The following is a 24,213-nucleotide window of genomic DNA, read 5'->3' as shown; positions in this document are numbered from 1 at the left end:
AGAAAGAGGAGACAGATTCAGTTTTGTGACAGAAAAATTGGATCCAAAGTGCTTATAGTGAATTATAGATGATATTCTAATATTAATCACGTGATTTTATATCCAGAATGCATGTTGAACTTTTAAGTATGAACAAATAATTGAAGTTACTAAAAAAAGTCACATAATGATTTCAGAACGTGTTTGGGTGAAGGGCTACCCTTTGTTTCTATTTTAGTCACCAGTGAGGCCTTTAATGTGACGATTGTGTTGTTGCTTTCTCTCATCACAGTTCTTGCGAGATGTCCTGGATACGCTCTTCTGTCTTTTAGATGACAACACTGATAAATACGGACCGCTGGTTTTTCAGTCACTGGTAAATTAAAAAGCAGAATCATATTCGATCGTATGATTTAATTGGCCTGCAGGCAGAGGAAATAACCATAACATCTATTTATGTGTGTGTGTGTTTAGGTGTTCATCATAAACCTGCTCAGGGACAGCCGTTTTTACCACTTCAGACCCGTCATGGACTCTTACATCCAAAACCACTTTGCTGGCGCTCTCGCATACAAGTACAACATTTACTTAATTGTTTTTGAAAGCAAACATAAAAATCTGGATTTAAACACCTACAAAGTTACACTTGATATTAACCCTCGGAATCTCAAACCTGCAGAGAGCTGATTCGATGTCTGAAGTGGTACATGGACCGCTCGGCCGAGGTCGTCCGACAGGACCACATCCAGGAAGCTATGAGGGTAAAGTATCACACACACTTCCTCTCTGGGCCATCGTGGCTCCTTCCACCGGGATTGATTAGTAAGATGGGGAAGTGGTCAAACAGAACGGCTGATAAGGAGTAATGTGACTCCATGTAAGGCCTCTTTAAGTGAGATCCCTGTCCAGAGAAAGGAAGTTATCAAAAATCTATCTGCAGATATTGATGTGTGCAGAGTGAAACGTTCCCACGTGGTCTTAGTATTTCCTTTTCCGATGAGATCATGCAAGGAGATATTCTGTTACAAGACCTGAAAATTGGAAACATTTGTTTTATATATTGATTTTCTCTGGATGATCAACCACAAACCTCAGTCAGTACTCAGTGTTTATTCATTGTTTGTTGTGTTTGTTGGGATTGCGAAATGACGCGTGGCTTAGCTGAGTGTATGTCTCTATGTCTGAATCCTGCCAAAAACCCGCCTCAGGCTCTGGAGTACCTGTTCAAGTTCATCGTCCAGTCTCGTATCCTGTACTCGAGAGCCACCTGCGGGATGGAGGAGGAGCAGTTCAGAGCAAGCATCCAAGAGCTCTTCCAGTCAATTCGCTTCGTCCTGAGTCTGGACAGCCGAAGCTCAGAGAACCTGGTGTTCACGCAGGTCAGATAGTTCACACCTCATGACATTTTTCCTGTCGGCCGCACTGACAGCACTCATTTTATCTTTGTTTTGTTTTCTCTTTTATCCGTCCTCTCAGTTTGCATCCACGATTCTTTGATTCATTTTTGTTTATTACCTTTTTTTTCTCCTTTCACTTATATCACTATTTTATTTTGTGCATTCTGTTGACTGATGCTTCAATCTTTCGCCCCCCCCACTGTTGCCCCATCCTTGGCTTGCTCTTGGACAGTTTAGGGGTGTGATCAGCTGCATGCCTTTGTGTGGTCATGCTCTGGGGCTGTCATCCATCTCAGTAAGTCACAGCGCCCCCACAATGCAGCAGAGGCTGCACGTCCACCAGCCTGCACAAACAGGATGATGTATTCTTAAGTAACTGATATGCAGACGGTGCTTTAGATTTAGCTGTTATGCAGATTATTTGAGACTAAACTGGAAAAACGAATATTGATTGGTTGGGGAAACAGATAAATTCTTGGTGGTCCTTTTCGAAATTAATAGCAGGCTTAATTATGGGATATTTTGTGTCTCTCAGAAGAGAAATCTGATCTGTCTACAGTATAAGTGGCATTTATTGTGATGTTTTTAGACATGTAAGTGTAGCGTCTCTGACACGTTATTCTGAATGTATGTATAGTACAAATCTCGTCTCCGTGTCCTTGTTATGTTTCTCCCCCCAGGCAGCGCTGTTGAACAGTTTCCCTGATATCTTTGATGAGCTGCTGCAGATGTTCACTGTTCAGGAGGTTGCTGAATATGTCAGGGGCACCCTAGGGAGCATGCCCAGCACAGTGGACATCGGCCAGTCTATGGATGTAGTCAAACTGCAGTCCATTGCTCGTACAGTTGAGAGCCGCCTCTTCTTCTTCCCTGGTGAGACAAATGTGAAGGTTTATATAGTGTTGCTGAAGATACCAAAACAAGAATACATGTAAGTCTAATGTGAATGAAGAGCGTTTTAGTTTCATCCTTTCTTCTTCTTTCTCTCTGCTCTCAGAGTCTCGTAGTATTCTGCTGCCGGTAGTTTTGCATCACATCCACCTGCATCTGCGCCAGCAGAGGGAGCTGCTCATCTGTTCTGGGATCCTTAGCAGCATCTTTTCCATAATTAAGACTAGCTCTATGGTATGTACGGTGCTTCAGGCATGTATGACGGACGTGATTACAATCTGAACAATCTGAACATCACGTTTCCTTTTGAAATATTGTTGTAGCACAAACACTAAGGAGTTTCTGCTCAGCAGCTTGTGTGCATCTCTGTTGTTGACTCTGTTGTGTTTCTCTGCTTCCTTCTGCTTCCTCTCTATAGGAGTCTTCTGTTCAGGAGGAAGTTGAGATGATGGTGGAGAGCCTCCTGGATGTGCTGCTGCAGACTCTGCTGTCTATCATGAGCAAGTCCCATTCTGTGGAGACATCCAGAGGACAACGCTGTCCCCAGTGCACTGCAGAGATCACGGTAACCTTCTACTAAATGTAATAAAAACAGGTGGAATTAAGTGAATATCTTGAGTTGATTAATTAATTATGTATATATCTGTCATTTTCATTTGTGCAGGGGGAGTATGTTTCCTGCCTCCTCTCTCTGCTCCGACAGATGACAGAGCTTCACTTTCACCATCTACTTAACAACTTCCATAGCAAGGAGGAGCTGAAGGTGAGAAACTTTCACGGAGCCGAGCAAGATTACAGCGTTTTGCTACAGCCTGCTCACCACATACCTTTACTTCATGCATGCTCTTAATATATTCCTTGGCAGGAGTTCCTGTTGAAGATCTTCTGCGTCTTCCGAAATCTGATGAAACTGACTATCTTCCCTCGAGACTGGAGTGTCATGAGGCTTCTAACTAGTCAGTGAGTCTGTTTTTCCATTTCTGTCGTGCAGCCTTTGTTACGGAGATGGTAAGGGAACACAGCCAACCATTAGATCAGCCTCTCTTTAGATAATCCTGCTCTGAAGGTGACGCTTGTGTTGCAAATTTCTTCATCTATTTTTGGCAGCTACCCCGTTTCGTAAGCTGACAGTGTAATGTTTGCTTTCTGCAGTATCATTGTAGTGACAACACAGTTCCTGTCTCCGGCTCTGCACAAGAACTTCTCAGAGGCAGATTTTGATTTCAAGGTGTGTGTCTGAACAGCGGGGGGGTTAGCATTCAGGAAATGCACCACACCACAAAGTCACAAAAGGTCTGATGCTTTTCCATAATTCAAATGTTGCATTTGTTCACTTTTGTTTTTCTCTGTTTTAGGTGTGGAACTCCTTTTTCAGCCTCACTGTATTGTACATCAACCAGCCCAGTCTGCAGCTAGAGGCGCTCGGCCCGGCTAAAAGAAAGAAAGTCCTTGACAAGTAAGAAACTAGTGTATTTTTATTGTGTGTACTCTTTCCAACACAGTATTTATCTAATCTACATTTCACTTTCCACTCTTTTCTATGTAGGTATGGTGATTTGAGAGTGATGATGGCTTACGAGCTCTTTAGCATGTGGCAGAAATTAGGTGCGTCGACCCAACTCCACACACACGACATGTATCACAGTGAATCGACATCATTTATATTTTTATGACATTGACAATGTGAATCTGTGTAATCCAGGAGACAACAAGCCCCACTTCATCCCAGGAATGATGGGTCCCTTCCTTGGTGTCACCCTGGTGCCTCAGACTGAGGTTCGAAATATTATGATCCCAATTTTCCATGATATGATGGACTGGGAGCAGAGGAAAAACGGCAACTTCAAGCAGGTCATTATGACATTATTATGTTATGATCTACAGATTGTGTGCTGCGGCAGTTGCTGTGATAAAAATGGACAGCTTTTTGTCACAACATACCCACATCTTTTGGCTGAATATGTGTCCGCGTGTGTGTGTAGGTGGAAGCAGAGCTGATGGATAAGCTGGACAGCATGGTGTCGGATGGGAAAGGCGATGATAATCACAGAGAGCTCTTCAGCCTTTTGTAAGAATCAAACCTGTGTTTAGTGAGCCTGTGAAGTGATACCCAGATTAATGCTGCTCTCCTGTGATTTACTTCTAATGTACTTCTCTGTGTTTTTTGGCTGTCACACTCCAGGACGCAGCTGTTTGGTCCTTATCCAAGGTGAGGTGAAATACCCTCACAGCTAAGACTAAGACACATTTTGATTCATATCTGTTTGCTTTCTGCGCTCGTCACCTTTAGTGAGAACATCTTACTATATTTTCTGTGCAGCCTGCTGGAGAAGATAGAGCAGGAGACCTGGAGAGAGACGGGGATCTCGTTTGTCACATCAGTCACAAGACTTGTTGAGCGATTGCTGGATTACAGGTATGCTCAGATTAAGCTGCACAAACAGTAATAGTAATAATGGTTTATGTCATGAAATTGAAAGAGCAATGACAGAAAAAAAACATTTCTTTTTATGTTTAGGGACTGCATGAAAGGAGATGAGATGGAGAACAAGAAAATTGGTGGTTCTGTCAACCTAATGGTGAGGCATTCACCCAGACATTTAGGAATATTTCCACACACAGAATAAGATTTAAACTGTTTGTTTTCTTTTTTTTCAACCCCAGAACTTCTATAAATCAGAGGTCAACAAGGAGGACATGTACATCCGTTACATACACAAGCTGTGTGACCTGCATCTCCAAGCAGAAGACTTCACAGGTAACAGAATAGACTAGAATAGATACTTTATTGATCACTCGAGGTATAGGCCCGAAATACAACCTCACGTTGGACAGTGCATGGTGAAAGTTTTGTTCATGGTAAAGTGGTATAACATTTTTAGGCAAGCACTGAGAAACAACAGGCTTTTACTTTACCTTTGTCCTGTTGGGTTTTACCTATAGAGGCACCTGGAGAAGACGCAGAATGGATGGTGGTAGAGGCTTGTGTCATGTAGAACAGAATCATCTAAGTATTTCTTTTGGTTAATGTCCCTGCATACCCAAGGCCGAATCACACAGGCAAATTCTTTGTGGTCAGATCGTATTTCACTTCCCATTCTATGATGATCTGGTGGAGTTTTATTCACATCTGTTTGTGTTTTGACTGAATTCGAAAATCACATTGCTCTCCTTTGTCCAACCGGTGAGAGAAGAGGTGGGGTTGACTTCTCATTCATGAAATATTGATCGTTTCTTTATTTTATAACTGCACTGCATAATATAGCAGCAGCAGAGAAGGAGGGATGCTGCTTGCAGGTAGATTTTGCCTGCTGAAATCCGACTTTGACTGCACCTTCAGGATTGTGTGGGCGTGCACAGACTGTGCTTTATCCTCACTCTGCAGTTAATTTTCTTGCTCCTGTAAGGGTGGCACAAATGTTTATCATTTATTTTTATGACTCTTATTAGCACATACCGCCCTGAGTGGATGTCTAATCGACGGGAGTAACTGAAAACATGTCTTTAAATGTGATAGTTTGCATCAAAAAAACGTACAGTAGGTCTAACTGCAGCAATCAAAAAAGAGACTCTGGGGTAGTGTTATGAAAAGTGGTGAATCACACAGCTGTCTGGATTCCCTCTTCAGCCATAGATAATAGATAGTTTGATGAAAACAGAGACTTACAAGGTAAATACATTTGACAGGCTAAATGTCAGGAGAGGTTGAGATAATAATGCGTCTTGAACACCAGCTCTTCTTGTGTTTCTCGTGATTCTGCCTTTTACATTTGTGCATTACATGTTAGAAAATGGCTAAATTAGTCATTCAGGCAGGATTTGGTGTAAAATGTAATCAAATCTGGTAATGCCGTTCTCAATAATGTAAACAGGAAATCAGCTGTCAGTTTATGTAATCGTGTAAAGGGCTTAAGTGTTCTTGCTTTACTCACATTATTGGCAGCGGAGGCTTTATTGTGTGCATGTAAATGTAGCCAAATATGACTAATTAAATGCAACCTTATTCATCACTTACGTAAACCAAACAACAGGCAGCTGGCAGGATAATTGAAACACATATTACTGTGCTGCAGAGTTGGCTGTGATTGCACATGTTTTTATGGTGTGAATCATTGTCTGCCTAAAAAAACGGAAACTTTCTTATCTCCAAAGATGTGATTTCATCTTGGAAAGTAGTTATACCGTGGACTGTGGATGCAATGGCTTCATGTTGTTGTGCTGTTTATTTAAGGTTCTGCAACTAATCATTAGCTTAAGCTGATATTATTTACAGAGACTCATCAATTCCCACCATTAGCAAGCTCTTGGTGACACTGACAAGGAAAAAAACCTTTTTAACAGGCAGAAACCTCGAGCAGCACCCAGCTCATTTGTGGGCGTCCATCTGCCGTGACTGCTTGAGTTAAAGAGAGAAAGGGAGATAGATAGAGAAAGACACAGATGCACAGCAGCAATAAAATAAATAATGATAATAATAGTATTTGTAGTGGGTGTCATTGGGACCACAGAAGCAGGCTCGACCAATTACTAAACTCGGTGTAGTCACGATCCACGAGAACCTGCAAGACTGGAAAGCAAAACAACTCTGCAAGAAGCTAAGTTTGTATCATGCATTGATGGGAGATGAGATGCAGAGACAGAGAGAGGAAGAGAAATGCTGAGTGCATTCGATTAATGAATCTGCTAATTGTTGATTGAGCACGACTCAAAAACTCAGAGACTTTTGATTCATTATTATAAGAAAAGGAAAACAGTCCTCGCAGTTGAGTGGCTTTTTACAGTCAATTGATTAATCGATGAATCATTTCAGCTTCAGTTTATTAGCTCACGATACACATCAACAAAATCGGTTCACAACTCCTTTCTTTGTTATAGTCAAAAACAAGTTTCAGAAACTATTTCAGTATGACAGGAGTCACTAAAACATCACAGGACTTATTTACAGTCACCCCTCTTGTATGTTCTTTATATTAAGTATGTAAGATATTGAGTCTTTATAGTACGTGCTTTATATGTAACAGTAAAACACAGAATGCAAAGAATAAACAGTTACACAAAACAAATGGAAAGTAGAAACTGTTTAGAAATGTAAAATATTTCCAAATCATGATTTTTATTTGTTCTAAAGCAACTGAAAAAACTAATCAGGGAAGGGAGCACCTGATATAATTTCATCTTTGCAGGTGCACTTTGCACCTCTGGTCACCAGTATACCAAAACATACTCACCATGCTGTGGGCAACTTGCCAACGTGCCACCAACTGCACTTTGTGTCATACGCCATCTGTTCATAAAAAACTAGACCCAAAATCTCAGTTTTTCACAGTGGCCAGACAACAACATCTGTAACTGTAGAGAGCAGATTATCACCGATAACACTTTTATTATGCTGATCTTTGACCTGTACCCCCTCTACACAACAGAGGCAGCTTTCACTCTGCTGCTGTACTGGGAGCTGCTGCAGTGGGAGGACCGGCCCCTGAGGGATTTCCTCCATTACCCTTGTCAGAGTGAGTGGCAACGCAAGGAGAACCTGAGTCGTAAAATCCTCCACTACTTCAACAAGGGCAAGGCAAGTCAATTTTTATTGCTCTATCTCTTACTCCTGTTTTGACTGACTTCAAGCCAGTTCAAAGCACTGCATCATTTGTGACCCGCCCATTTGGGCTGAGCTGCAACTGAAGCTCACGCAGTAAAACGTGAAAATGGAGGAAAGGCCAAGTTAACTTTATAGAGGTGGAACAGTGTTAGTAGGCTTGTGATGGACGACTCAGAATCTAAAACAACTCAAATAAATGAAAGGCAGTTAAGTTTTTATAGCTTTTTAAAATGTTTTTTTTAACAATGTTCGAGTGATTGTTTGTTCACATCTGCAGTGCAGCTGTTCCCAAATTACATTTCGCCCTCATTAACCCTCATTACAATCTTCTTATAATTAAGTTTTTACCATATTTTACTTTTACTTTTGCCAGCCCCTGGTGATTTTTACATAGTTCGGTTTTGATGCATCCTTTTTTATAGACAAATATATTTTTCAAAATAATTACTTTTGCTTCTACCTATTTGACTAGGTGAAGTACCACAGTGTAAAAATACTAAAAAAATATAAATATTACTTAGTCCAGTTGCCCCAGATTTAACCCTTCTTAAAGTAAACGACCTGGATGACTGATGACTGTTCACTTATGTTACGACCATATATAAGGGTATGAAAAGAAGTAACATAAAAAACAGATTTTAAGGTTAATAAACAAAAGGTATTTTATTAAATGAAAGTTCAGATCGTTTTAACAAAAGGAGGTGAGGCAAAAAGGAACTAAGGGCGAGCGAGTGCTGTCAAAAGAACAAACAAATATAACAAAAGGAGAACTCTAACAGAGCCTATGCTATTATAACTAGAAAACCAAAACGAGAAAGAAAAACCTCACTATCTAAATCTAACGCTAAACAACAAAACACAGATCAAAACAGCACCCCTGAACTAATGGGTCTAACAGAAATCTTCTCACGTGTAATCAGTAGCTATAATCAAACTAAACCCTGCCCAGTCACAACAATTCAATACACTAACCTCCACAGTTTCAAATACAAACAAACGAGTATCATCTGATACGACTAAACGAGGCGAGCTCACAAACACCACACAAACAACAAGTGAAGCCGCCACGATGCTCAGGCGGCTGCCGTTTAAATGCCCGTGATGCTGATGCGTGGGCCCTCTCATTGGTGGCGCAGAAAGGATGCCGCACCAATCCCGGCCCTGCACAGCTCACGAATGTGTTGTCCCCGCCTCCTTCAGTTGGGGCCAACCAGGGACCGGCAGTCGCACACCTGCATTTACCTAAGGAAACACTACACACACATATGCACCGGGACGAAACGGCGGCAGCCGTAACAACTTATTACTCTAAAATGTACAGAGGTATTGGTAAAATGCTTCCAACAAGTGTTTTATTTTTTTTTATAAATTATTATTATAATTATATTATTTGATTATTATTACTGATGGATGATTCATTAAAGTTTAAGTAGCACTTAAATGTTGAAGTGGAGGTGGAGTTCATTTTAACTATATAGTTTGGAAATGCATCATTTTTTTCCAAGCTGATTATATGTTTGATTTGGAAAATCATATTGAATATAGCAAGATAGAAGTATAAAATAACGAATATAGTAATAAATGGAAATAGTCAAGTAAATACCTCAAACTTAAGCACATCACTTGAATAAATATTCTTGTTCCACCACAGGATTTTAAGCGACATCCTCTCTACATTTCTGAGAACCAAAACTGTTGATTATCAAAATAAAAAGCTTTGGCATATTCTGTATCATGATAGAGTTTTCTGTTCTGAAGCAAACATTGAATACCTTATAGATACTAACATGTAGCCTTTGTCCGCATCACAGGGTCACATGTCTGCTCAGATGTGATTTGCTTCCCCGAATCACTCCTCCCCTGCTGGTATTCATCCACAGAATTAAATTAGTAGACTGGTCTCTGTGCTTCGGAGAGGACAATGCCCTCTGGACTGTGGGAGTGGCTGAGAAGGAAATAAAAGTGGCCCCCTTCATTAACTCTGTGTCATCTCTCATTTTTTAATGCTGCTCTCGTACAGCAAATAAGTAGCCGTTCTGTACCTGTGGAATCAGCTGCTCTCACCAATGTTAATATTCATTCAGGTCAAATTTATATGTGCTTAAAGAGTAACTTGCAGGTTTGGTAACACTAACGAATTATTGGTGTGAAAATTATATATCTCTATTTTTACAACACGTGGTGTTGTTTCCTTTTTCTACAGCACAAATCAGATTTCATTTCATTTCATCTTCTTCTTCTTCTTCTAAGTAAATATAATACATATGGATCCCAATGCCAGTTTTAATGATAATAATTATACATTTTGATGATTTTTCACCTTTTAAACTTATACATTACAACATGCTTAACTTATAAAGAACAAATTTAAAATAAAACAAATCAGCACCGCAATTACAAAGAGTAAAACATAATAAACCACATTTCTGTCATAATATAACTTAAAATTATATATTAACTTGTTAAATAATCACGTTAAATATCAATTCAGTACGAAATTCAACCTCCAAGCTGTTTTTAGTGGTATTTTTAAAGGCCTGATTGGTCTTTTGATCTTAACTTTATCATTTAAACATATGCATGTTGATGTACACACAACTTCAGAAAGTCTGACATCAGATTGTCATCTTCAGTGATCACACACATTTTGAAGCTATATTGAATTCAAAATACGATATTCCTGCTTTTAGCTCTGACCTTTGAAATATAAATATAGCTCAGTCGGCAGACGAGGCCTGTATGTACTCATGTAAAGGTTTTTGTTACTTTCAAATGATTTTAGGCTCAGATATATTCTTTTCATGTTTAGTATGCTGCTCGATAAACCTCTTCCTTTAGTAAATTTGTGTTCATGTAACAGCTTTATATATTTTGTATGTTTTCTCTACACAGTCTTCTCAATCTCGCATTGTTATTTTAATGATATCTCATTATCATAACGGATAAATTAAGCTTTAATGATTTCTTCTATTTACCCTCGGCCTCATTTATCTATGACTTTGCAGTGCTGGGAATATGGAATTTCTCTCTGCCGGGAGCTGGCTTTCCAATATGAGACGTTATATGATTATCAGAGCCTCAGCTGGATACGGGTAAGTAAAGCCTTGCATACTTCCTGTTTCTGCTGTTATTATCTAACCAGCGTCCTCTGTTATGCAGGAAGGTGAGATTTTTCAGCTCCCTCTGTCATTGTCATCCTTTTATGCAGTGTGATGTGCGTATGCCGTCAGACACAATGCCCTAATTACCTGCACACACCCACACTCGTTGGGAAATGCAGAGGATTCAGTAATGTGTGTGATTAAATCATTATTCATCTTGACTCCTTTGAATGTTTATCATTCTGTGACAGAAAATGGAGGCAGCGTACTACGACAACATCATCGAGCAGCAGAGGATTGAACCAGAATTCTTCCGGATGGGCTTCTATGGCAGGAAGTTTCCTTTCTTCCTCAGGGTAAGACTCGCTAAATCTAGTCTCATCTGGTCTGCGTTGACACAGTTATGATTCTGCTGATGCAGACAGTCACACTGCTCCTTCATGCTTTGGCAAGAGACAACGCCAGCTGCAGTAGCTGTTGTTGATAATAAATACCTCTAAATCTAGCCATGGATTGATGCTGAATTAATTCCCAGCAATATAATGACTGTATATAATATGCAGTAAGTTGTACCAGTTTAGCACATCTAGTTTATATGTGGTAATACTGGTATGTGCTGGCGGGAATATCAGCAGGAGAATTTGCAGTGGTAACACGACTAAAAATGGTGGGGCTAATTAAAAATGTGGGGCTGCGTGGGTTGTCCCTCCACCAGCCGTCTTTGATATCATGAATGTCACATGAGTCTCAATCTCATTTCATTTAGTCAGTTATGAAAACAATTCCAGTTTTCCGTGTGCAGAAAAATAACAAGTAAAATTCAGTGTTGATTTTGCCTGATGTATGTCATTAAAGCAGCTTTAATGGGTATTTTTATAATAACAATGTATGAAATGATGATGTGAAACCTTAATCAGCAGCTCCCCTCCCTGTTACAGAGTCTTTGTCTTTAGCTGTCCAGCTGCTACTTTACTGTTTTGAATCACTCTGTCCACTCAAACAGCTGAAGCAAAGAAAGCTTTAAAAAGCCGCTGTACATTACCTGCTCAGCACCACACGACAAAACGTCATATTTAGAAACTAGCTGGTGAACTAACTTTAGCATTTTCTACTGCTAAGGAGACAGATATTTACCAAAAATAGAGGAAAAAAAGAGAGTGAAAGTTGGACTTTGTCAGGTGACCAGAAACACAAATCCAAATCATTGCTAATGTTGCTCTGTGCCAGATTTGTGAATAAGCAAGTTAGTGATAAATTAAACTTGAAAGGTGATGATATGTTAATGTTGTATTCACAACTTGTTACTGCTGCCTCCAAGTGGCCAAAACAATCAATAATTGCAGATTTAAAGTAGCAAATCTGTTATATTACTCAGCAGGACTGCCTATTTTGAGTAGCACTAGTATTAAACAGCTACTAACAGTTACTGTAGTACTGAAACTAAAACACTAGTTCACTTTATTATAGCCCTCAGAGTCATATGCATCAGTTTCTCATGAGCATGTCACTGTCAGTCTTGAATTAAATCCAGCTGTCCCCTCTCTGCAGAACAAGGAGTTTGTCTGTCGTGGTTATGACTATGAGCGGCTTGAGGACTTTCAGCAAAGGATGCTGGGTGAATTTCCACAAGCCATCGCCATGCAGCATCCCAACCAACCTGATGACACCATCCTGCAGAGTGACGCTCAGTGTATCCTACAGGGCTAAAACCAACAATTATTTCCATTATGAATTAAAGTGTGATTTATTGTTAGGACTGACAAACAGCCACAAACCTCAAAGATCAAAATTTTGTCAATATTTGTCATTTTTGCTTGATGAATAACTTGAACGATTAATCGCTAATTAAATTTGTTGCCATTAATTTACCTCAATTAACAAACTAACAGATTACACTGTGAATCAGTTCATATAGGATCACAGTCAGACAGTGAGAGCAAAACCCTCTCTGTAAGCATTTCCTTTGAATATTCCTCATGCTCTTCCTCCTCTGTGAATATGCATGTCTGTCTGTCTGTCTATCTGTCTCTCTGTCTGTCAATTCCTTGACACTTGGCTTCTAGACTTGCAGATCTATGCGGTGACTCCAGTGTCAGACATCTCTGATGTGCCTCAGCTGGAGCGTGTGCCTGAGAGGATTAAGAGCTTCTACCGCATCAACAATGTCAGCCGCTTCCACTATGACAGGCCTTTCCACAAGGGGCCGAAGGACCGCGAGAACGAGTTCAGGGTACGGCAAGCCAACTCTCAGTTTCTCATTTCTGCCTCACAGTTAATTTTTTTTTACAAAGAAAAATTTGGATGCAAACAGGAAATGCATCAAACTTGATTTAGAAAAACCTAAAATACCCTTTAAGATGGATTTTTACAAGACATGCAGACATGCAGTAAATGTTGCGTGTAAAGAATAGACTTTTAAATTAAAACTACAGTATAGGGAATGATTGTTAACATAGATGGAATATAAGAAATAATGCATGACCCTCTCTCCTCCATGGAGACCTGGAAAGAGGACAGACTACGCAAACACACAAGAGGCAAAGCATGAGCACATCATTTACACAGATAGGGAACACACAGAGGGAGAGAGAGGCAAGGACAACGTGCACACAACGGAGAATGGAGGTGAGGCTGAATGTCCTGGAGGACGAATATGCAGATCTAAAACATCGAGAATGAGCCACAGACCACCAGAGGGAGAGACAGAGGTCCTAGGATGGCTGATGGTCCAGGCTGAACAGTCTGCCTGGGTGAAAATAGAGGGAGAGGACATTCATGTGGGACATTAAACAAACAGGGTCAGAGAGATACAGCGTTTTGGGTTTTTTTTTTTCATGTCAAACATGGACTATAAATACAAGGCTTAACAGATTAATTGGGACTGAGAGGAATATAAGGTTTAAGCAGATCAGATGGGCATGAAGGAGGCGAACCCATTTACAATTTTGTAAATCATCAGAAGCACCTTAAAATCTGATCTGACAGGGATACGCAGCCAGTGTTGGGAAGCTTAAATTGGTGTAACGGGGTGACATTTACTAGTTTTAGTGCTGCAGTATTCTGAACCATTCAAAGACTTTTAGTCTAATAAAACAACAACAAAATATTACAATGTTCTTTTGACCCTAATTCACGCCTTTGTTTCATTGTAAAAACAAAGGCGTGAATTAGGGTCTCTGTGTGAGCCATCAGAGTTTAACTAGGAAAACATGATTTATTTAATATGCTGATGAAAAGAGCCGGAAGGATCAAATGTAACTCCAACACAATCACATGAACTGAGATGATTTTTTTAGAGGTTTCTTCTTGGCACATCATATGATGTTTTGTTGAAATCTTAAAATTGTAATTGTGATTAGATATTCACCCAGAAATGACTTTCCTCTGTGGCAGCCTTTGCAACTGTGACTGACAGTACTTCCCTGCATGAACCTGCAGGTGCATTAGTCATAAACACTGCAACATGATGTAATGTAGCAAGAGGAAAAGTTTCCAGAATCATGACGACATAAGCCAGAGAGAGAAAACTGCACAATGGAAATGACTTGAAATTGATATATTGATATTTCAGTTAGTGATTATTTTAGATCCAAAATCCAAATCAAATTTTCACATTTTGAGAAGCAAGAAACACTTGATGTTAAGCAGTTAAGCATTTTTCCTTGAGAAATGACTTCAGTGATTAACTATTTACATTTTTTGTCAGTTATCACTTATCAGTTAGACGTTTTAGTGCAAATTTTATTGCAAGCTGTCATTACTTTTCTCACCCCTCTTGAATCTAGTACAACTGCAGCTAACAGTGCTAGAAAATCTACAACCAGCAGGGCATTAGAGACTTGATACTGTACTGTAGTTTCCTCTGACATAGTAACCTACATTTTGATACAAACCTCAGCAGGACTTTAACTCTTTACTGAACTGACCTACATGCTCCACTAAAACTCTGTTTTGAGGTTTCACTTTTCCCAGCCTGATTATTTATCCATTACACACAGTCAGCTCTCCGCTAGGCCTTCAGTATGTTACCTAATGTGGCAGACTGCCTAAACTCTGTTCTCTGATGTTTAACAGAGTCTGTGGATTGAGAGAACCACCCTGATCCTGTCCCGTCCTCTCCCTGGGATCTCCCGCTGGGCTGAGGTGGAAAGGAGAGAAGTGGTAAGGAGCTCAAACATTCGTTCTCTAGTTTTTTTGAAGTCACCTTGGTAGCCAAGCTTCTGAGGGAGTATGAAAACTTTTTATATACACTTCCTCCCCTTTTATCGTGGATTAGGATAAACGTATCTATTTATTTGCAGGTGGAGGTGAGTCCTCTGGAGAATGCCATTTATGTAGTGGAGAATAAGACCCAGGAGCTGCGGACTCTTATCAGCCAATACCAACACAGACAGCATCATGGCAACATCAACCCGCTCAGCATGTGCCTAAATGGGGTCATAGATGCTGCTGTGAATGGAGGCATTGCCAGATATCAGGAGGTAGAGTGGATTTATTGAACTTGGTTTATGAATTGAATTGTTGTTGTGAGAGATTCTCATCTTTTGATTTCTGTACACCAGGCCTTCTTTGATAAGGACTACATCAGTAGTCACCCAGAGGATACAGAGAGGATCACACATCTGAAGGATCTGATGCAGGAGCAGGTCAGACTTTGCTTTCAGTATTTATCTTATGTAGAGCTGCTGGTTAAACATACTCACATAATAACGGTGCTTTATCCTCTCATTTCCTGGAACAGGTGCACATTTTGGGTGTAGGACTGGCCGTTCACGAGAAGCTGGTGCATCCAGAGATGCGTCCCCTGCACAAAAAGCTTGTGGATCAGTTCCACATGATGAGGACAGGTTTACATCATGTGAGTAGTCCCACATGTGCAGAGTGCTGTGTGTTTTAATGCATGTGTGGGCAGTATAAATATTCAGAGCAGTATATGGTTGGGTCCCAGCAGGGTGTGCCCGGCGTGGATCGATTCGGCCCTGCAGGTTGCCAAGGGGTCAACTCTCCCAGAGGCATCCTCTCCTCCCACAGCCACATGAGCCCTGAGAGTGTGCGCCTCATACATAGACACAGGTCAGTCAGACACACGCACACACAGACACACACACACACAGACACAGACACACACACACATTTTGTACTGCATCTCTAATCTCTCTTAAGTGTTTTTTTCATTTTCTAAACTAATCATGTTCATGATAACCTGAACTTCACAGGAAATACACATAATAATAAACAGCTCCACACTAGAATTACTTTTTGGCAAATGGAGGAGAATATTCAGGTCCCAATTAGAGTTGCAGCCCCACCTGGCTCATAAGGTGGGTGTATTGTACATTAAAACATTTCCTAGAGAAAGACTTTTATCAATACATGCAGCATATTAGAATCTGAATTAAACTCTTAACTAAACACTTACTGCAACTAAAAGTAAAGTTTAACCACTCTAACAAGACACGAAAGAAAGAAAAATGTCCTCTCTTCTACAAATGTTTGAAAACTGGTACATAAAAGTTAGCTGCACAGGTTCTACAGGAGATAAACATTTGTCTCCAACATCATCTCTCTCTGTCTTGCAGCCCTCTGAACCTCCAGGGTTCGATCCGTCACTCATCCTCCTCCCTGTCCTCTCACACATCGAGCGAGGCGGGAAACCTCGTCATAATGACCGACGGCCTGATGGGGGAGCACCCCGAGGAGGCACTACACATGCAGGTAAGACTTGAAATAATATATTTTTTTAAATATGATGAGATGAGATGGAGATGAATTGGTATTTCACATTAAAAATAGCAACTACTATGAAAACTAGTCTTTTCAGGCTGTAAAACATTATATAATACTCCCATGATTCAACATTGATATTGTGGATATAACTTAGTTTCTTTATGAGTTTTCTGTTACAGGACATTATTTGTTCTATTTTGAATATATTTTGTTTTGCAGCCGAGCCCCTCCTCCTCCAGTCTGAGCTCAATCCGCTCCAACTCTTCCCAGATTATTAACTCTGCTCCCTCGAGCGCCAGAGGTGAGTAACACAGCAGCAGAAATGATATTGATTGTCATATGTTGTTATGGAGGTTTTATCAATGAAAGACGCTTGAGAGAAAAAAAAAAGATATCTCTAGAAGGCAGCAAGACATAAAATATCTGAACATGTATGTATGTTAAGAAATCTCTGTTGTACAATAATAAATGTCACATCTTTCGTCGGTCCAGGCTCTCCATCCTTACCTGATAAGGCCAAACACAACCGGGAAGTCATGATACTGTTGCCATCTCATCGTGAGAGGGCCAACAACTCCATGTACTACAACATGGCAGAGAATGGACAGGTAGGGCAGATCAGGGTGTGTAAAACATATCAAAATGTGTTCATAATCACATTGACATGAGACAATTGACATGAGATTCATTAAATTATACAGAAAAATACAATAATATTACCAACCATGATGTTTACAAACAGAAAATTGTGTTTTCTGAAGTGTGTTTGGACTTAAAAAAAAAACAAAACTGTCACCAACTTCTAATAACTATAAACTCTTTTTACAGAACAACCACATGCAGCGTGCCTTACTCCAGCAAGTTAGCCCCTGTAAGCCGTGTGCTGATCCTCACATGAACCTACCAGAGAAAGGTAAAGGTTGAAGCGTACAGTGTTATGTAGACGAGATGTGTCACAGTGTGTGCTGACATGTTAATGTATTCCTCCTCAGTGTTTCCAAACGCACCCAGCAGCTGGAGTCTGGACGGAGAGAACAGGGAGCAGGTGTCCTACATGCCAGCCTCTACTGGAGGGGTAATGCCCCCTGTCCCACCCAGGTCCTTCCCACCAGGTACTTTATCCTTTTACTTCACACTACACTAAAATGTACTTTTCTTCCTGCATTTATCAGCTACCAAACGAACAAAACCTGAGCTTGTGAGGCACTTTTTAAGACAATTTAAGCTCCTAACTTCTTGTATGAATTAATAATCATGTGACTTTCACTCTCCAGGACACTTCCTGATGCACTGCGATGCGTTTCACCATCAGAACAGTGACCCTCCTCCTGCCCTGCCGGTCCGCTCACTTCGAAAGGTACAGCCATTAAAGAAATATTATAATCATGACAACAGCTCTGTAGCAAAATATTTGTTTTAATATATTGTGAATATTTGCATCAGTTTTGTGCCAAGAAGTAATTATAGCTTTAATTTCTGGAACATGTTCTGGCAACTGGTTTTGGATCGTGTAGAATTTTTGTGGTTTGATTTTTGGTTTTGGTACTCTGAGTGCTTCTTTTAAGTGAAAGTAGCAATACAACAATGTAAGAATACTCCATGACGAAGTGAAAGTCCTGCGTTCAAAATCTTACTAAAAGCAGAAGTACAGTATTATCTGTATTCATTCTGCAGAAATGTGTCACTGTTTTTATGTTTGATTGTTAATACTGATGCTTGAATGTATAAAGAGCATTGTACTTGCGTGTCGAGGTGAAGGTGAAGCCAGTTTTAACTACTTTACATGCGTCTAAGCAGTTTAAACCAGTGGCTCTGAACTGAAAAGGGCCAACAGATAAATCTGAGGGGTTGTGACAGGACTGATAAGTTCTGCTGTGTTTCTTTTTATTCTAAAATAATAGTTAATTTTACATCTTAAGACCTCAAACAGTTATTTGAATAAAAACAATCAGAGAGGTTTAGAGGGAAATTTCAGAATATAGACATCAGAAGTACAACAAGAGACCCCTCATTTGGTCTTTGGTCACCAGCCAAAAAGATTGGGAACCTCTTTTTTAATCCATAACAGTGTGTTGTATTTTTGAGCTTATCATGTAATTGCTTGATGTAAAAAATGAATATGATAAGTATCTACTAGCTATAGCTGAATAACATTTCCATCAGTATAGAGAAGCCGAATCGTAGAAACAGTAGAAAATCTCAGTCATGTAGACATAATGCTGAAATGTCTTTTGTCATGGTAAACCCGGCCTTTACAGAGAGAAGCTCCCACACATTGTTTTCACTTCTAGTCAATTTATTAAATATATAACATTGCGAGGCTTGATGATTGAGTGTAGACACAGTCTAAGTCATAATTACAAAGCCATATTCAAGTGGCTGAATGCAGACAATGTCAGAATGATGAAGTAGTTGTTGACTCTGCTCTCATTTATTTAACTATATAATATTTCTGACAGCATGTGTGAAGTGAAATTCTGGTTGCAACAACACCGTGCGCTCCGTCCTTTAATGTAGATCACTGGTTCTCAAACCTTTCCTGGCATACCTGTCTTTAGAAGCTGAAAAAGGTTCATACCCCCGAGCGTAAAATATTTATTATTAACACTGAAGCAAGTAATAAAAAAGGTATCCAAGTTGAATTTCTATTGTTAGCACAAGAGCATCAGTAAACTATTGATTTTTTATTTTCCTACATAAATCATTTTCATTCAGCATCTCTCTCTCTCTCTCTCTCGTTCTTTCCAGTCTCCTCTCCACCCGATTCCTGGCTCCCCCACCAGTCCTCAGTCAGCTTTGGGTGGCAGTAACTCCACTCTGTCAGGCAGCGCCAGTAGTGGGGTTTCCTCTCTGAGTGAGAGTAACTTTGGAGGCCAGTATCCAGACCCTGGCCCCATCAGGAACGATGCTCTGGAGCCTCTTCCCAGTCACCTGTGGTCCCCTCCTGAGGAGTACTTGGCCTCTCCCTACCTGCACATCCACTACGGCGGACCAGAGATCGACACCATGGACCAGGTCCGCCCCTTCCACTACCGCAGCCCTGCCTCACACCCGCACACCCACCCACATCCCCACGCTCATGCCCACCCCGGGCTGGACAGCCACTCCCACGGGCCACCGCCTCACCACCATGCTCCCACTCACGGCCCTCACCACATCCCTTACCGCAGGCCTCAGCCTCCAGCCGTGCCACCTAAACCTTACCTGAGAGAGGGATGCATTCCTGAGGAGGAGCTGCCGCCTCAGCCCATCCCGCTTCCTCGCAGGATCTTCCACTCCCCTCACGGCCACAGGGAGGACCAGGGGAAACACGCCTGGGAGCAGTGCATCAGCGAGGAGCACGAGGAGACACAGTGATAAGGAGGCTCCAGCTATAGTTCAGTCAGAGCTTTCTCCTCCTTGTCTTCTTCCCTTCATTTGCACCAAGTTAAAGGGGCAGTAATAGAAAGAGTCTTATGTGAAACAGTGGAGTGTGTTCTCCTTCGTGCTTTTAACTTCAGTGCTCATGAAGGAAAGAAAAAAAAGGAGCGAACCTCAACGAATCTACACAAACTACAGGCACAAACTGCCGTCACTGCTCCGTGTGGCCTCTTAGATATAACTAAAAGAAAATTATCTGTTGAACAATGTGACAGATCAACTTTGTTCAGAAATTGATATTGATTGTACACACTTGTACAATTTGTCTGTGAGCATGTTTTTCATTCGAGAATAATACAACAACAGTTTTGTGAAATATGACAACCGTGATCATAACCAACGTGATCCCAGGTGCAGTATAAGCTCTGAACTCCCTTCATTTTTGCTTTTCATGCCATTTTCACAACACAAGGCTGCGACAGAAGGCGATTACGCACGGTGAAGTGACTTCTCTGCTTTAAATGCTTCATATATATGAATTCTTATTTTGATAAATAAATACATTATACAAAATACATTATAGTGTTTTCAAAGGCTTATCTCCATTATGTTTTTCAAAACACTGTTAAGTGCTCCTTAATAGTGAATCATATCAAATGGCACACTCGAATCGTGTTGGTGCCGGACTGTCATGAATCGCAGGTCTCTAAGGTTTGGACTCACAGCTCTCCTCTCAGACCGGCATCTCAAGGGACATGAACTTCAGTCACAGATGATTCCCCGTCCGTACCACGCGTATGGAAACCTACGTGAATGTATTCAGATGAGATGTTATATTTGTATTGCACAAGCTGCAGTGCTGTTTTTTTTTTTTTTAAGTGCTTTAAGTTCAGTCTTTGTTGAAGAAGTCTTTATTTGTCTCTCTTGTGTGACAAAGATATCTCTAGAGGAAGACTGAGGGGAAACTAAGGACAGTGACAGACACCCATCATGTCTCATGTTCATGGTGAATGAAGAGGGGATGGAACAAGAACTCTCCACACCTCAACCACCTGCTAGACACTGAAAGCTAACACAATTCTCTCTTTCTCTCTTTCTCCCCCCCATCGTTTTCCTCCTCTGTGTGGTTGTCAGACCATATTAAGCGGTGAGGGCTGAACTCTGGACGGCTGCAATGGCATTTCATTGTGTCTGATGACACTGTCTAGAACCCTCACCCGCTGAGTGGTCAGTCGATGAGCCCACTCAGACAGCGTTGGAAACGCCTACCTGCCTTAAGTGCACTCAAATGCAGTTTGACCTCTCCTCCGGACTGTGAGAAGCTCATTTAGTGACAGCCGCTCTCCTTTTCACTCTGTTCTTTCACTATAACACGCTCCCTGAAGGAAAAAAACAAAACAAAAAGATATCTACCTAGTGATGTTTTTGTATGGTTTTGTCCTGCTTTGGTTTCAGATTGTTGTTTGGTTTGTAGCGCTAATATTTCTTATTCTGCCTGCGGCTCTTTCTCGATCACCTTCTGTTGTGTGAAAACTAATGATGTGTTTCAAGAAGAAGGCGGACTTAGAGAGAGAGAGGTTCACTTTTTTTCGTGGAGCAGAAGAACAACACTGTTTATTGCAATGTAGTGGGGTTGGAAGGATATAGCTAATATTTTAACAATTACTAGTTTTCCTGGTTGTTTTTTTGCAGGTGGATGCTTTGTGTTACTGTACATCAAGTTGTCAGCTGACTAGACAACATCTATTTTTGTATGTGAGATCATCAGTTTGTGTGAACATATTTCAGAAACCGTACCGAGACAGAAGGCCCAGGTACCGCACAAGCTGCTGTACTCTGTATGGAGATGAACCTAAAGATAGATAGATATATACAATATGTGAGTATCTCCTGTGAGCCTGATGGCTGTGCGGATAACTGGTGACTGAAGGGATGCTCAAAATATAGGTACAATAGAATTTTTCAATGTAAATTCTGTTATTGTACATACAGCAGTATTGTGAAATATTTTTGAGAATTATTGCAGATGCCCCCAAAAAGGTTTATTGTTGTTTTGTGTATATACATGTACTCCAGAGATCAATGTAATTGATAAATATCTATAATCAGTGTTTGAAAAAGGACAAATCCATTAGACTGTGGCCGTCTCCACCGTTCTTGACTTTGAGTCTTCTCATATAAATACTTTATACACTTTTCAATGTGCTTTCCTGTACATATGGTGTTAGCATGATCAAACAGTGTTTGGTTGTAAAAGTGGTTTTCCTACTCCCATAACTGCTGTGGTATGGAATTCATTAACGATGCCAAACATTAAAGACAATCTTTTATCAGCTTTACCTTTGCTGTGCTGTGATTGGTGGAGCAGTATGTAAAGTGAACAGTAGAGGGCGCTGTTTGTCATGAAACTACCTGAAGGTTGGGTGAACGCATGTTTTTGTTTTTGAGTGAGTGTGTGAGCTTCAGCTTAAAGTGTCTATAGTAGTGATGAACCTTTAATACATTTAATTATCTCCTGAATCTACAGCCTCTTTTCAGCTTCACAGAGGCTTTATAGTGACCTTCAGCTCATTGTTTCAGCTGCCACATTACTGTTTTGATCACTGCTCTCACAGCATAGCATTGTCCCCCACTGTACACTACCTGCTCAGCACCAAACAGCAGCCAGACACAGTTAGTGATGAACACAGTGGAGCCTTTAGCAGCTAAAGAGACAGGATATCTCCCTCAGGAGTTCTCAGGAGACTAAAAATTGGGCTGAAATAAGAGTAAATATTGAGCTTACACTCACCAGGTTGGCCAGAAACACGACTCCAAATCAATGAAAATGTTGCTCTGCGCCTGCTGGGTGTGTCGATAAGCAGCTGTTTCCTAATAAATTCACCATGGCAACATAAAAGGTGATGATATGTTAATGTTGTGTTTCCTTTAGCCCACAGGCGGCCAAAGAAAAAAAAAAAAGACAGTTACTGCAGGTTTAAATAAAAGTAGGAAATAAAAATAGGCCACTACAAGTTAAGCAATATCAAAAGTATTTGTTATGCTACATATAAGGTACAGTATATATAAATGGAATATTATTACTGATAAACATTTTAAAAATCACAAGTAGGAGTGAAATAAATGAGGTGGAGTACAATAACTATCTGAAATGTAGTAGTGTAAAGTAGCCCAAAATACCTAATGATATAGTGTTTGAGTGAATTGTGTTTAATTGTGTTTACACATTATCACACAACCCCTGGGTCCACCACAAACTTTCACTAATATTACACTTTAATATTCAAACATATTGTTTGTTGGATATGTGGTAATTCAGCCGGAGTTTAAAGATTTCTTTGTTCTTACAACAAATATATTGTCGTCTGTGGAGCAAGTTGAATTTCTGTGAATATCATAAACACCATCTCATTAATGAGTACTGATGTGTGGCCAACAGGTGGCACAAGTGACCCATTAGGATGATTCATAAAACATGTTAAATACACACACATAGATAGATAGATAGATAGATAGATAGATAGATAGATAGAAAAAAGAAAATTAAGAATGTATTATTGATTTAAGGCTCCTCTGTGTCATATTTAGGCCTTGTCACTTGCTGAACTACAGCTGATTGACAGTGAAGTTGTCTGTTTGCCTCTCAAAGCGAATGCCTTTGCTAACAATGAGGACTGTGCACTCTCTGTGTCTCACATCTCCCAGATGCAGTCACAGAAAAAAAAAAAACAGAGAGAGAGGAGAGATAGGATGAAAGGATCCTTGCTGCCTCTCCAGAGGATGATGATGCTGTGGTGCATGTTGATGCAGTTACTGAATTTCATTTTTACAGCATCGCCGTAGCTCACCTTATTTTTCCACTTCTCGCTCTCTCTTTTGCGTCATTTTCTTCCTCACAAACTCCTTTGTGCTAAAGTCGCACTGTATTTTGTCTTAAGGGACTTACAGTGAGTGAATTCAGTTTTACAACGTCTCCACACAGCACAGAGCACTATGTGATTCTGTGTCTGCTTTTTTTGTGTTGATGTTGTTGTTGTTTATGCACACTTGCATACATGTCAGGGTTTTTTTTTTTGTGCCTCTTCTGGGGTTTGCTTGCTCTGTCTAATTCTGCTGTTATTGTTTGGGGCACAAGAGCACAAAAATGATGTGAAAAGCA

At 40.4% G+C, this 24,213-nt stretch overlaps 1 protein-coding gene across 5 annotated transcripts in view; it reads left to right on the top strand.

The window, feature by feature from the left end:
- The window catches only part of LOC104935857 (dedicator of cytokinesis protein 3), a 51,061-nt gene extending 28,668 nt beyond the window's left edge, over nt 1–22,393 (top strand). For 3 of the 5 annotated variants that reach the window (XM_027288841.1, XM_027288840.1, XM_027288844.1), the window contains 35 exons: nt 272–355; nt 454–554; nt 659–740; nt 1,188–1,358; nt 2,057–2,249; nt 2,374–2,501; nt 2,686–2,832; nt 2,932–3,030; nt 3,133–3,227; nt 3,420–3,495; nt 3,623–3,723; nt 3,814–3,872; nt 3,970–4,118; nt 4,250–4,335; nt 4,450–4,476; nt 4,588–4,683; nt 4,786–4,846; nt 4,932–5,025; nt 7,691–7,839; nt 10,872–10,958; nt 11,219–11,323; nt 12,516–12,657; nt 13,031–13,197; nt 15,042–15,128; nt 15,269–15,448; nt 15,530–15,613; nt 15,709–15,825; nt 15,898–16,040; nt 16,547–16,682; nt 16,914–16,995; nt 17,187–17,302; nt 17,523–17,607; nt 17,687–17,806; nt 17,969–18,051; nt 19,443–22,393. In XM_027288841.1, the coding sequence (XP_027144642.1) occupies nt 272–355; nt 454–554; nt 659–740; nt 1,188–1,358; nt 2,057–2,249; nt 2,374–2,501; nt 2,686–2,832; nt 2,932–3,030; nt 3,133–3,227; nt 3,420–3,495; nt 3,623–3,723; nt 3,814–3,872; nt 3,970–4,118; nt 4,250–4,335; nt 4,450–4,476; nt 4,588–4,683; nt 4,786–4,846; nt 4,932–5,025; nt 7,691–7,839; nt 10,872–10,958; nt 11,219–11,323; nt 12,516–12,657; nt 13,031–13,197; nt 15,042–15,128; nt 15,269–15,448; nt 15,530–15,613; nt 15,709–15,825; nt 15,898–16,040; nt 16,547–16,682; nt 16,914–16,995; nt 17,187–17,302; nt 17,523–17,607; nt 17,687–17,806; nt 17,969–18,051; nt 19,443–20,051 (4,341 nt within the window). In that variant the 3' untranslated portion in view covers nt 20,052–22,393. The remainder of the gene's footprint in view (nt 1–271; nt 356–453; nt 555–658; nt 741–1,187; nt 1,359–2,056; nt 2,250–2,373; nt 2,502–2,685; nt 2,833–2,931; nt 3,031–3,132; nt 3,228–3,419; nt 3,496–3,622; nt 3,724–3,813; nt 3,873–3,969; nt 4,119–4,249; nt 4,336–4,449; nt 4,477–4,587; nt 4,684–4,785; nt 4,847–4,931; nt 5,026–7,690; nt 7,840–10,871; nt 10,959–11,218; nt 11,324–12,515; nt 12,658–13,030; nt 13,198–15,041; nt 15,129–15,268; nt 15,449–15,529; nt 15,614–15,708; nt 15,826–15,897; nt 16,041–16,546; nt 16,683–16,913; nt 16,996–17,186; nt 17,303–17,522; nt 17,608–17,686; nt 17,807–17,968; nt 18,052–19,442) is intronic. The other 2 variants (XM_027288842.1, XM_027288843.1) reach the window with 2 other exon arrangements.
- Nucleotides 22,394–24,213: the final 1,820 nt, after the last annotated feature.

Source organism: Larimichthys crocea, chromosome XV, assembly GCF_000972845.2.
Source record: "Larimichthys crocea isolate SSNF chromosome XV, L_crocea_2.0, whole genome shotgun sequence".
Classification (NCBI taxonomy): domain Eukaryota; kingdom Metazoa; phylum Chordata; class Actinopteri; family Sciaenidae; genus Larimichthys; species Larimichthys crocea.
This window is presented reverse-complemented; position numbering and strand designations above follow the sequence as displayed.